At 47.0% G+C, this 14,240-nt stretch overlaps 2 protein-coding genes across 2 annotated transcripts in view; both read right to left on the bottom strand.

Moving 5' to 3' along the window:
- The window catches only part of LOC126935658 (sodium/potassium-transporting ATPase subunit alpha-2), a 907,274-nt gene that overhangs the window by 361,076 nt on the left and 531,958 nt on the right, over positions 1-14,240 (bottom strand). The gene's annotated exons all lie outside the window — the stretch shown is intronic.
- DUSP23 (dual specificity phosphatase 23) lies at positions 9,723-11,451 on the bottom strand. Its single transcript, XM_050759676.1, has 3 exons — positions 11,297-11,451; positions 10,923-11,191; positions 9,723-10,113 (listed from the first exon to the last, which is right to left on the bottom strand). Exons 2-3 carry the CDS (start codon positions 11,187-11,189, stop codon positions 9,928-9,930), a joined length of 453 nt encoding a protein of 150 aa, XP_050615633.1. The 5' UTR covers positions 11,190-11,191; positions 11,297-11,451; the 3' UTR covers positions 9,723-9,927.

Below are 14,240 nucleotides of genomic sequence, written 5' to 3'. Positions count from 1 at the left end.
AGTTCCCTGTGAGGGACAGGAGAGGACTCCCTGGTGCCTGTGCTGGTCTGTGATTTTCTAGGTCTTCAGGTGAACAGTGCTGACCAGGAGATGCCTGAGTTGCCAGACTCAGCTGCCTTGACTTTTCCAGGACCGGGGATGTTCCTCTGTGGGGAGCTGTCTTTGCAGTCCCCAGCTCTTCTCTCCTCAGCACACACCATGCCCTCTGCTTACAGAAAAAAGATACTACCTGATTTGTGTGGCTTTTTAGTACTTGACAAATTGATCACTATTTGGAGAAGAGAAGACAGGTTTGAGGGTAAGTGGACAGATGTAGTGACAGAGAAGGGGAGGGAGTAGGGATGTAACTGAGGCAAAAATTTTGAAGGCTCAGGACACCCCCTGACCTGAGGCAATAAGAAGAAAGGCTGGGCTGAGTTGCAGCCCCTGGGGTCACTCCCTCTGTGGACCTGTGAATTGGGTCAACTGAGATGTGGCAACATTCCAAGATTTAAAATGTGAATGCAGTGAATCAGGCAGAGCAGTGGGTGTGCAGGAGGCTGTGCCAGCTGCCGTCTGAAAGACATACATTTCTAGCATGCAGGGATGACACTCACTTGAGATCCTTTCCCATTTGAAAAGCATTAAAAAATCATAACCTGCAGGCCCAGAGGGTGAGCACTCTGACTTAACAACCGTTTTACTTTCTTTTGCAAAGCATTAAAGTCATTAACTTCCAGCAAGCAGGAAAAGCAGGTTCTTACTTAACTCTTATCTTCTGAAAAGCCTTAAAAACCGGCAGCTGAGAGACCCTGTCTGTCTTTGGCAACGTTAAATCATAATGCACTGTATTGTGGCTAAGTAATGGAGCCATTCTGTCAGAGTGTAACTTAAGAAAAATTGGACCTAGTGACATGTCCTCTACTCAGAAAACTGTGGTGACTCCACACTGTTGATCAGATATGATCCAAACCTTTTGGCATGAGTTTTGCTGCCCTTTCACTATCTTCACCTAACCACGCGTTTCCTGCTACCCACTGGATGAGGTTTGTACTTCATCTATGCCAATCGACTCCCCATATTTTTCCCTCCCCTCACTGATACCTATTTGTCCCTCTGTCTAAGTCTTCCCATATGGACTCTGCACCCAAAACACAACATTGGTATTTTTAATAACATCCGGCATTTGTATATCCCTTTAGGCTATCCAACCTCACTCTCCACATCTCTTTGAAGGTTCAACTTTTCGAATTTCACTCCTTTTACCTCTTTAATCACTATCCCATTGCTTAAGTATTTATGCATTGCATATTGGCTAATTGTAGCCAACTTTGCATTTACACTTAGGAGGGTACATATGTCATGTATTCCTCCACTAGATTATCCATTCCCTAGGTTTATTACTTTCTTCCCATTTATTCACCTATGTGCAGATACCCGGGTGAGTGACAGCACGTCAGTTAGTCAGTCATCATCTGTTTATTGAGTATTTATGTGCCAGGCATTGTACTGTGCTGCACGTACACACATGGCCCTTAGACTGTAGTAGCATACAGAGAAATATTAAATGCCTAAATGAATTATTATTGGTGAGCAAAAGGCCTCAAAGTAGGAGAGATACTTTGGGAATACATGGGAGCCTGTTGGAAACATTTTCCTGAAAAAGTGATGTTTAAACTTTTTAAAAAAGTGATGACCAGTAGGGGTCAGTAGGAGTTGAGAACTAGGCAAAGAGTTGGAGAGCGAAGCATCCCACGCACCCAGACTGTCATGTGGAGAGGGCAAAAAGAGTGTGCAGGAAAAGTAGCGTGGAGTAGTGTGCGGTAAAAGATAAACTCAGCAGGCCCGGATTGCCCAAACCCTGCACATTCCAAGGGTCATTGAGACCGCCCTTGATTAGCTTCCGAGACCTCTGAACCCTTGAAATATCCTCAATGGTAAGAGTGTCTTTGTATATCTGAGACCGTGAGCCAGGCCAGATCATTTCTACCAACAATGTGATTTATGGTGAACACCTGTTTCTATATGCCTAGGTTGCTTTGGGCCCTGTTGTTTCAGTCTGACCTGTGTTGGGGCTGGAGACTGAGTTATGTGAATGCTCCATGCCTATGTGACTGATCCCCCACTACCCCAACAAAACTAAACTAAACTAAAAACAAAATTCTGAACACCAAGGCTCAGGTGAACATCCTTGGTTGGCCATATTTTGTATGTGTTGTCATACATTGTTGCTGGAAGAATTAAGCACTGTCCATGTGACTTCACTGGGAAAGGACAACTGGAAGCTTGTGCCTAGTTTCTTCTGAACTCTGCCCTTCCTTCCCTTCCCTCCCTCCCTCCCTTCCTCCCTCCCTCCCTCCCTTCCTTCCTTCCATCTTTCCTTCCTTCCTTCCTTCCTTCCTTCCTTCCTTCCTTCCTTCCTTCCTTCCTTCCTTCCTTCCTTCCTTCCTTCCTTCCTTCCTTCTTCTTCTTTCTCTCTCTCTCTCTCTCTCTTTCTTTTTTTTTAAGACGGAGTCTCACTCTGTCACCCAGGCAGGAGGGCAGGAGGGCAGTGGTGTGATCTTGGCTCATTGCAACTTCCACCTCAGGGGTTCAAGAGATTCTCCTGCCTCAGCCTCCTGAGTAGCTGGGACTATAGGCATGTGCCACCACCCTGGCTAATTTTTTGTATTTTTAGTAGAGATGGGGTTTCACCATGTTAGCCAGGATGGTCTCAATCTCCTGACCTCGTGATCCACTTGCCTCGGCCTCCCAAAATGTTGGGATTACAGGCGTGAGCCACTGCGCCTGGACCGTACCTTTCTTTTTTGTGGATTTTAACCCACTCCCTTTCATTGTAATACACTATAATCGAGAGTATATCAAGACAGGGTAATATTTTGAGAGGAAAAAAAGAGTATAACAGCTTTTCTGAGTTTTGTGAGTCCTTCTAGCAAAATATCCAATCTGAGAGTGGTTCTGGGGACCCCCAACACAGACAGAGAGAAGAGAACAAAGCCTGTGGGAGAGAGGAGTATGCGAGGTGAGGAAGGAGATGAAGAAAATGATTGGATCCTTTAGGTCCTTACAGGTCGTGGTCAAGAATGGCATGGTTCTGCCTGTAGGCTTGATCCCAGTGTGGCTACTTTAATTCTATTCCATGGCTCTAGGCTGCACCCAGCCCCAGTTAGATCTCATGAAGAGTACCTACGGAAAACATGCAAACCAGTGAATTTCACTGGGGTGGGGGAGCCCAAGGGCACACAAAATCTAGTGAAGAAGGTAAGTGGTGTCACCTGTGGGATGGTGCATGGATGAATATTTCCCATGGGGTCCCCTTGAGTTTGGAGTAGAGTCACTAATGCTCAATGTGTATTATTAAAGAAGATACAGTGGTGTGTTTACTGTAAAAGTGAGGACTGGCCAGGCACGGTGATTCATGCCTGTAATCCCAGCACTTTGGGAGGCCAAGGCAGGCGGATCACAAGGTCAGGAGATCAAGACCATCCTGGCTAACACAGTGAAATCCCATCTCTACTAAAAATACAAAAAATTAGCTGGGCGTGGTGGCGGGTGCCTTTAGTCCCAGCTACTTGGGAGGCTGAAGCAGGAGAATCACTTGAACCCAGGAGGCGGAGGTTGCAGTGAGCTGAGATCGTGCCACTGCACTCCAGCCTGGGCGACAGGGTGAGACTTCATCTCAAAAAAGAAAAATAAAAACAATAATAATAATTTAAAAAGGGAGGACTAAGCTCTGATTTTTTTTTATCTTGCCCAAATTCCTATCTAAGGGGCCTGGGGAGTCATGACCTCCAAACCACAAATTCTCATCAGATGGGTTATATTTAACCCTATATATTGTGACTTACTTTCCAATGTGACTCTGGCATAACATTACTTGACAAAAAAGAAAGTCAAATTATTTTACCCCAAAAGCATGTTTCTTTGCCATATTTTGAAATGGTCTTGCAAAGCTGTCCTTTGTGGGGGAACGTGTGCATCTGTAAAGAATCTCTAGAAACATAGCTAGATCTTTTTCTTCTAGGCCCCCTTAATCCTGAAGAGATTAAGCAAGAATTTAGCACCTTTTAAAAGCCTGAATAGGAAACATTTGTCATCTATTATCTCTAACAGCAGCCACTATAAGATTTCAAAAGAACTTTAGTATCCATAATCTTTTATCTTTCTTTTTTTTTTTTCTGAGATGGAGTCTTGCCCTGTCGCCCAGGCTGAAGTGCAATGGTGTGATCTCCACTCACTGCAACCTCCACCTCCCAGGTTCAAACAATTCTCCTGCCTCAGCCTCTTGAGTAGCTTCGATAACAGGCGCATGCCACCATGCCCAGCTAATTTTTATGTTTTTAGTAGAGATGGGGTTTCGCCATATTGGCCAGGCTGGTCTTCAATTCCTGACCTTGTGATCCGCCCACCTTGGCCTCCCAAACTGCTGGGATTACAGGCATGAGCCACTGTGCCCAGTCTACAATCTTTTATCTTAACCTGAACATTTCCCTTCTATTGATCCCAGATCTTTAGACAAACTCAACCAATTGTCAGTCAGAAAATGTTTAAATTTATCTATAGCCTAGAAGCCCCCTCCCCACCTGCTTTGAGTTGTCCCACCTTTCTGAACCAAATCAATGTATTTCTTAAATGTATTTGATTGATGATTAATGTCTCGTGCCTCCCTAAAATGTATAAAACCAAGCTGTACCCCAACCACCTTGGGCACATGTTCTCAGGATCTCCTAAGGGCTGTGTCACGGGCCATGCTCACTCATATTTGACTCAGAGTAAATCTCTTAAAATATTTTAGAGTTTGACTCTTTTCGTTGACAAAAGCTAGTGGGGAAATAATCTCAGAACTGTTTGCCATACTGAATGCCACACATTGAAAACATCACTAATTTGTTTCATGATTATATATCCATGGTGACAGAGTAAGTCAGTGGAAAAATAGGGTGAAAGAGTTGTCAAAGCAATTTAAGCAATTTATTGGCACAAGAAACTCTGTTATCAAGGTTGCAAATAAGTCATCAACTTCAGGCATGGACATGCACCAAAGTGTTTCTTAAATTTCTGCTTGCTTGGACAAGCATGCTGACTTCTCAAGAGCATGCTTCGAATCCATAATAACCTGAGAAAAATTTTAAAGTAATGGAAGAAGTGCTTATGTAATTCATTTCTAAGTCAACAGGGGATTATATTTTAGATGGCGTTGGAGGCTTGAGGCAGAAGCCTGTTAGAGATGATGACTGTGCTGGCAGCCTGCACGCTCCCAAGTCAGAGTTATGCCACTGAACATTGAGCAGCAGGGCTGGGAAAGTCGTGTGATTGGAGAGCTCCACTGATGGCCCTGTGAGTCCAGATGACTCCATTCTGGGGAACACGAGATGCTGTTACATATTTTCTAATTACAACAAAGTCTATTCTCACTGCTCCCAAGAGGGAAGGCGGTTTACAGTTAGATAGCCCTAAGTTTGAATCCGGCTCAACTTGGTGACTGTGGGCAGATCACCTAAACTCTCTGGATCAGTTTATCCATCTGTGCACTGGTTACTGTAATACTTTGTTCATAGGGTTTTTGTTTTGTTTTTTCTTTTTCTTTTTTTTTGAGGATGGAATGAGATAATGTCTGTAAAGCATTTGGCATAGTGCCTGGCATGCATTAAGGGCTCAAGCAACAAGAAAACAGAAAGGGTATTAGGGTTTTCAGTAAATCATCAGACATAAAAAGACATTTTTGAGGACTTGATACCAGACACATATGCCTTAAGACTGTTATGCCAGATAAGGATATCTGTTTGCTTTGAATTAGATAACAGTGGAAGTGACAGAACCACCCTGATAAATCAGTGTCACTATTTTGCTCTTAAATACTCAGGCCACATTTTTAATTTATTTTTTATCATCCAGCCCAAAATGTCACTGGGTCACATTTTAAGGAGAAGCACGTAATTCAGGTGCTATTGATGTCAGTGTCAGATGCAGCGTTGTTCTTTGGCTTCCTAAGAAAAATAAAAAGGGTGGTCATTGGAAGCCATGTTGATGAGACGGCCCATGAGGCCAAGCTCTAATCGTGAAGGCAGACTCCTTTGTGGGCTGAAACCAGGAAAAGTCTTGGCAAGTGGGATGCCTGGCCAAAGAAACATGAGCTCTGAAGTTATGACTTGAGTTTGTATCCCAGCTCCATCAACAGTGTGTGGCTTTGGGCATGTTACTTATCTCTCTAAATCTCAGTCCATTCATCTATAAAAAGGGGGAAATACATGAATTGCAGAGTTGTAAGGATAAAATAATATAACACAATGTATGTAAAACACCTGCTACATGGTAAGCACTTTGTAAATGATGGCAATTATGATCCTATAAGTAAGACAAGTACGGTCATGACAAAATGTAAAATGCATTTGTGGTAATTGACATTGTTTTGTGACAAAGCAATCCTGTGAGACCAGATTCTCAGAAAGAATGGCAGGATACCGACAGCAGAACATTTGATTTGAAGCTTGGCACACAGGTGCAGTTCATTCTGGGAAATGGTTTGTGGTTTGGATCAAATCTCTGCCCCAGGTAATGTGCTCACCATTGCCCCGGGAAGACTGGCTCTTGGGGATAATGGGGGGCAGTTGGGACCTCCTCAGCCAGAGGAAGAGAGGTGATGAGCCTCCTGTGGACAGGAGCCCCACGTGTTATGAATGGTCAGGATGTAAGGGTGATGACCAAGTATAGCTCCAAGGGAGGTGTGTGCCAGCCTCAGTGTATGCAGTGTGTGGCCTATTTCCCCACTCCAGTCCTCTCTGCAGTAGGACGCCTATGTTGGGATACACGACTTGTGAGGCAGTCATGGAATCTAGAACCCAGAGAGCAAAAGGGCCCCCGTCAGGGAAGGATGAGGAGGAATCTTCTCAAAGAAGAGTGTGGCTGGTGCTCCTTCTGACCTGCTTCCAGTTGTTTCTGCATCTGGACAATTTTCTGAAAGAGGAACCCAAGAGGTGACTACTGCAGATATGATATGAAGGGATGTTTTCCAGATAAGAGAAGCCTCTGTTCAGCAGAGAACTCTGATCATGTACCAGAGAATAAACATGAATGAAACGTAAAAAACCATGGGGGTGGGAGTAGATGTTACTGCAGCTGTGCCCATCAGCAGCTCATTGAGAATCAAAGTCCCCTGAATATGGGAAGTTAGTGGTGTCTATCACTGTCTTGGGAAACCAGCCAGGAAAAAGGCTGAGGGACCAGGGATGGCTACAAGACATTGCTTGAAAAGGTAGGAGGTTTGAGTTGGTCCTTTCTGCCCTATTAAAATGTGTGCATCCACAGGAGACATTACCAAGTATGTTCCCACGTCCACTCCCAGAGGAAATAAAAGCCAATGACCGCATCCAGTGCTTGTTGGTCTGATGCAGTAGTTCTCAATTGAGGTCGATTTTGCTCCTCCAGGTGACATCTGGCAATGTCTAGAGACATTTTTGGTTGTCACATCTGGGGGGAGGAAGGGCTTCCTACTGGCATCTAGTAAATAGAGGCTGGGCAAGCTGCTAAAGATCCAACAACGCACAGACAGCCCCGACAACAAAGAATCACCCACTTTCCAACGTCAGTAGTTGAGAAATCCTGGTTTGAGGCAAATGTTCTTTTTAGATGGTGGCACGGATCATCTAGCTCATCTATCTCGGCGTAGAATGGGGATATAGCTAGTCTGTTACCCCTTATTGGTAGCCATAGACATAAGAGGCCTTGGTGAGAAGACAAACAATTGGGAGTGGAAATGAGCCTAAAGGAAGCCTCAGGCTAACCTCCCAGGTAGATGGAAGGATAAGGGCAGAGTTTTTCATTTCAAGGCAACTCTTACTTACTTAAAAAGCAGTTTCCATAAGCACTTAATTATATGTGTATTTCCCTAAGGAACTCTTGAGGCAGAGGAGACTTGCTTAAATTATGGGGATGGAGGCAGTACACAAGGCTTTAATGGGGTTAGAAAAATTTTTTCCTTTGATGGAGCCTTGGGAGGAAGGGAAGGGTATATTCCTCTTCCACAATGCAGAGATGTGGGGAGGATGGAGTGACACAGGAACAAAGAGGCAGAAAGGGCAAGGATTGGTTGTAGGGCCTAACAGGTGAGGATCAGAGCGGAGACAGGAACTCAGGGAAGCTTTGTGCCTCACACCCCAATCTCTCAATCCATCCTGGTAATCCCTGACTGGAGGGGAGGGGTTCAGGAAGTGGCCCATTCAGACCCTTCATGCCCTACTCCCTTCACATGAAAACACACACACAATCCTTTGGAAGATGTTCTAAACAGAATGGGGCCATACTGTTGGGGGAGGGGTGGATGGGGGAGAGCAGGGTAGACAGAACTTTTGGTGACAGGAGGGTAAGGGTTTCAGTGCATCCTCTATTTGCGTTCTCATTCCTCTGTTGCAGCTGGAATGCCTGGAATGTGTGCGTTTCTTCTCTTTGGGAGACATCCTCACCTGAGTAAGCTAGGTGGGGACTAAGCTTGAAGGAACTATCACTCAGATTTGACAAATAAAGGAAAACTGGGGAGAGGGCATCTTATGGCCTTAGATTGGCAAGACTTCAGCTGATATCCCTTGGTTAAGGTTGAGTTGGACAGGGATGAACTGGGTGGTTAGTAGTGGAAGGTGGAAAGCAGCAGAAAGGACCAGGTGGCTAGGCCTGTCTCTGGTCTATGACACAAAAGATGAGATCTACAGGGGAGCCCTTGACTCCCCCCTCTTCTGTGTCTCCACTGGAACTGGAATGCATGTCTACAATAGCACCTATTGTCTGTGGTGGACTCTATCTGTGCCCACCTTCTCCAGCAGCCTGAGCTCCCGAGAGCAGGAATCATGTCTCGTTCCACTGTGTGGCCTCCAGATCTAACAGGACTCATACAGGTACATACAGGAATTCACACATTTTATGGTGTATTTCTATCTTACTCAGCCTGCTGTTGCAGAAAAGAGCACAGGGATTCAGGCAGACCTACAGCAAAGAGTCCATGGGGTGGATATATGCCATTCTTCCCATCTCTCATAAGTCAAAAGTGTAGTGGTGCTGGCAAAATAGGGCCCAACAGGAGGGCAGAATGGGGTCCAATAGGGGATAACTGGAGGTAACATCTGAGAAACATGGGCAAGATTTAGAGCCCTAGAACTCTTCATTTAATTGTTAAATATCTGCTCTGTGTAACTGCCTAGATTGGCTCTGTTCTTGAGTCCTTTGGCCTGAGATTGTGGGGCAGCAGAATAGGCCAGACAGCCCAGATGAGCTGAGCAGCACCTGAGGTTGGTAAGAGACGCCCAGCCCTGAGGAGGTGGAGACGGTGGTTATCTGTGAGTGTGACATCCAGGCTGTCTCTACCCCCAGAGAAACAAGGGTGACACGTGTGCAGCAGGTGGGCCTACACGGAGGGGCCTCCTGGCCTGTGAGCATCAGAGACCTGGCAATGCCAGGAGGCCAGGCTACTCTGGACCTGAATCCTTTTTATTGACTAGCTCCCCCAGAAAACACATCGAATATTGTCAGGGAACAGATACATAGTATTTCAGCATCTTCAAGGGATTGAAGACGTGTGTTGCTGTTTTGGCCCATCCTTCCACTTTCTAGAAGTGTGATGATGGGCCTCTCTGAGCTTTGGCCACCTCATCCAAAGAAGAGAGATGGCCCATCTGCCTTTCCTGTATCACAGGGCTACAGTGAGGCTGAAATAAGTTGATGTGTGGGAATGCTTTATAAAGTACCATGCAACGTGCCCTGGTTTGTACAACTCATTTATTCAACAAAAAAGTACAAGCCTCCCCTTCAATCAAGACCTGCCTGCAGGGGTGGGCTACTTCAGTGTCTTGAGCCACTGGGAGCTAGAGGGTTTAATACTTTAGTCCACTTCCCTTCATCTCTGACCCCATCGACAACATGGGGCAGGGGAGTGAGGGCCCGGTAGAAGGGTACTGAGGCCCCTTATTTCGTTCGCTGGTAGAACTGGAAGACTGCTTTCTCCTGCTCATAAGTCTCGATGGAGCCGGGTCGTAGTCGTCGGATTTCAGCAATGGCATCTCCTGCAGCCAAGCCCCGCTCCTTTACCAGGTAACAGGCCAGCATGGTGCCAGTGCGGCCAAAGCCCAGGGCACAGTGCACTCCCACAGCCTATGAAGAGGGAGCTCGATGGGTGCCGCCCAACTCCCCCAACCCCAACTGTCTCCTGTCCCTCACTTGGTTCTCCCCACAGCTCCTTCTTCTGTGCCAGGTCCAGGGCTCTGCAGCAAAGTCAGGGAGGGCTGTCCCTGCACTGGGTGGCTAAGAGGCCTCTGCAGTGGCTGGTTCAAGAGCTGCCCGCCTCCGCACAGCCCTCCACCTGTAGTGTTCAATACAGAAACCACTCGCCACGGCTACTGTGGCTACTGTGTACTTGAAATGTGGCTAGTCCAAATTGAGATGTAGTGTGAAAAACGCAACAGGGTATGAAGAGGTAGTGGAAAAAAGAATGAAAATATCTCATTAAGATCACCAAAATTAATTTTATCGCTTCTTTGCTTTTTAAGAATGTGGTTGCTAGAAAAATTAACATTACATGGAGCCACTTACGTTCCGTTATATTTGGGCAGCTTTACTCTAAAAAAAAAATGGTAAACAGCCTCCACCTGACTTCAACCCCCACCTCTCTCAGGTGTCTGTCCACACCCTTCTTTCTCAACTCACAGTATTAGCTGGTTTTCACCGCCTCTCCTCAAGCCCAGTTCGCACTGCTTCGCCCTCTCTTTAGTTCCTTCCGTTTAGCGCCTCCCTCCCCCGCACTGGCTTCCCAGTCTCCCGGCCAGTCTCCCGGCCCTACTGTCTGCCCCTAGTACCTCCCCGAGCCCAGTTAAGTTATTCCAGGCCGGGTCTCCCCAGCTCCGCCCGCGTCCCCGGATGACCTTCCAGGCCCCTCCCTCCCTGCGCTGACCCCGCCCTCTGACCTCTCCCCGTGCGTTGGCCTCGTCCACGATCTGCACGAAGCGGTCGATCTGGTCAGGGGCCGGCGGGCAGAAGTCGGGGATGCGCAGACGGTGCAGGGTGAGGCCGGGGCAGCTGTCGCTGTGAGGGGGCCCACGCTCTGTCAGGGACACCAGGTGCCGCACGCCCAGGTCCAACAGGAACTGGTAGTGGGCGGGGAGCCGCGGCAGCGCCAGCCCCGCCAGCCGGCCCGGGAGCACCCAGGAGAAGTTGGGGGGCTGCACGCCCATCGCTGGGAGAGGGCACAGAACAGCGGGTCATGGGGGGCGAGGCTGGCCAGCCCCGCTCCGCCCACCCGTTTCCTCGCCCGCTCCGAGCTGGGTAACCCACCGCCTACCTGGCCTCGGCGCCTCCCGGGCCACGTGGTTTGCGGGGGCCGTCCTCGGGGACGCTCTACCCTGCCGTGGGGATTGGCCCAGACCCTGGGGCGGGGCTGGAACGCGGAACCCAGGCTCTGAGCGACCGAGGGAAGCGCCGCGATACCGCCCCGCCCGAGCAGGTCACGCGGTGATTGGCTGGCTCATCATAATGGGCGGGGTTACTTCCGCGTGGTTCAACCCACTCAGCTAAGAAGGAAGACCTGGAGCGAGTTAGGAATTGTTTGCTGCGGAAGGGGCAACCCGGGGTCGGGCTCTGCTGCGCCCTGGCGGCGTGTTGCAGTCATTGCGTCACTAGCGCCTGCCCCTGGCTCCCCGCGGGCCGGCCTAGTTCCACCTCCTTCATGCTGGATGCCCTGGGGTTTAAGAGATGACAAATCGGCTTTCTCCCAGGACGAGGATTCTGCTCTCTAATGACTGACTGGTAGTTATCAGCGACTTTTTGAACTGTTCCAGTGAGAGGGAATTACTGCTGCGCAGGAGGCTATTCTCATTTTTTCATTGCTGGAACTATTAAAAACTTACCTAGGGTAATAATTATAGTAATAATCACCAGCACCAACAGTCAACCCCCACTTCTGTCAATCCGGTTGCTCCTCAGGCCTTATTGAGCATTTATTATGCGCCAGATAGTCTTCTAAGCACTTAACACATACTCATTTAATCGCCACAGTTATAAGGTAGGTGATCTAATGAATCCCATTTTATGGATGAAAAAACAGAGGCACTGGAAAGGTTAATAAACTTGACCAAAGGATGATGACTAATGCTTCCAAAATCTTTAATAACACCGCCATTTCCTAAAGTTAAATGGAACATTGTTTTCTCTTCACATAACCCCCTCATGTCCCCAAATATTATCTGGGTTAAACGCTTGTGGGTTTTCTTAATTTTTATTAGTATTTCATATTTCTTCATTTTTCAAGGCTAGTTCTCTGGGTCACTGTCCCCTGAGCAGGCTAGAGTTGATTAGTGTTGTTCTTACAAGGTGAGAGGTCCTAGATCTGAACACCGTTTCCGCTGTCATCTGACCAGTCCATATCCTCATTTGAGTAATGTGCTTGTAGCGATGCAGACTAACTGTAATTATGAAAATAGTTAACCCTTACTGAATTTGTTTATGTGCCAGGCCCTGTGCCAAGCGCTTTCTGGAAGAACCACATGTGAAAGGCATTTTTGTATCTTTTTTGTACATGAATCATTGGAAGCTTAAAGAAGTTGGTTAACTTGGCCAAGGACACAGTGATCCAAGCCCAGGGCACTTGGCCATGAGGGTGTATTATATTTCCTTCCCTTTGCACCTACCTATGACACACGTTTGACCATTTAAGCCTTTGGCTTCAGCAAGATGGAAAGGAATTTGTCTTCTCCTAAAGATCAAAGCCTGCTCTGACCCTGTGGGAAATACACTTACCGTTTACCCAGACAACTACTTTCCCCAGGTTCCAGGAGCTGCCAAATCTCCCCTTTTGTTCCTTCCAGACAATCACAGCCCTAATTAAGCCCTTCCTGTTTGCACTCTCATTTCCTACATAAATTCCTATCAATCTTACCGGCCCTCCCCAGTTTATTCCTTTCTCTGTTTCCTAGCCATGGTCTCTCAGCCACCAGTCACCTCTTCCCCCCACCCCCTGACCTCCCACTTCTCTTCCCTATCCAACTGCTCTTCAGGATTTCTGGTCGCACTTGTTCTTGTGAGTTAACCTCTTCTTAGTCCCTTTGCCTTGTTCTCCTTTCTTTGCTTCCCCTACTCATCAGGGAGCTTTCCACTTCACTCCCTGCCCTCCTATGTGCCCGGTCTTTGCCTTCTTGATATCCAGCTCAAAGCCCATCTTCTCCAGAAGGAGAAAATTTTTTTGGGAGACCTAGATCTTCCTCTTTCCTGAGTCCCCTAATAGTGATTCTCTCCCTCTTGTGGGTTTCTGCAGGGCTAGCAGTGCACCCATCAAACCACTGGGGCCTCCCTGTGGACAGGCCATTGGCTCCCTTTTTAGGAAGCTCTGCCCTTCCCTTCCAGCAGACCCAGATGGAAAGGGCCCAGGGTCCCTGCCTTAAGCTGTGTCCCATTGTCACGGGTGCCATTTGATGTTTTGTCTTGGGCCCAGGGGGCCTCAAACTGTAAGGAAAAACCCTCTCTGATGGTTTCGTGGCTCGGACTTCTGCAGTTAACGGGACTTCTGCAACTAACCACCTCCTTGTCTGCCCACATACATGATACTGACCTTCTTTTATTTTCTCCTCTGTACAGAGTTACCTGACCCTCAGGAAAATTTAGGCTTTTTTTGTTTGTTTGTTTGTTTTTGTTTTTTTGTACTCCCATCTCACCTTGTATAAATATGTCTTCCCAGTATAGTAATTTCATTGGATTGAGGATATTTGTTTGCACAGGAGGCAAGAATGCATTGTTCCATCTTTGAATTCCACACATCTAATATGGAGCCTGAGCCACAGGGCTCAGAATGTTAAATAAACAAATGAATGGGAAATCAATAAGTAGAATGCATTGGCAAGACTGGGAAGGTACATTTCTAGGAGTGAATGTGAGTCTGTCAGACCACGTGGCAACGTGCGTTTGTAATTCTTTTTAAATGCACAAGTTTGAGGACCGTGTTGAGTATTGGATAGTATCTCTTTGAAGTGTATTTTTTACTTGACTATGCTTTTAAATAAAGAATGGCTGTGTCAGTATGATCTTGGCTATGTCTAATTAGTATTTTTGTGAAATGGGATAAATAAAGCTTGTTCTTTATAGAGCATTGCTCCTGTGGTGTGCATGTGTGTGATAGCATGTATATGTGAGTGTGTTGGAGGGGCCATGTTCCTGGAGAACAATCTATTGACACTGATAGTGGGCTGAGTAATAAGCTTAAGAAATTTCCCTGACTTCAAGGAATTTACAACATC

This window comes from Macaca thibetana, chromosome 1 (genome assembly GCF_024542745.1).
Source record: "Macaca thibetana thibetana isolate TM-01 chromosome 1, ASM2454274v1, whole genome shotgun sequence".
Classification (NCBI taxonomy): Eukaryota; Metazoa; Chordata; class Mammalia; order Primates; family Cercopithecidae; genus Macaca; species Macaca thibetana.
The sequence above is the reverse complement of the archived record's forward strand: the minus strand, read 5'-3'. Positions and strand labels throughout refer to the sequence as shown.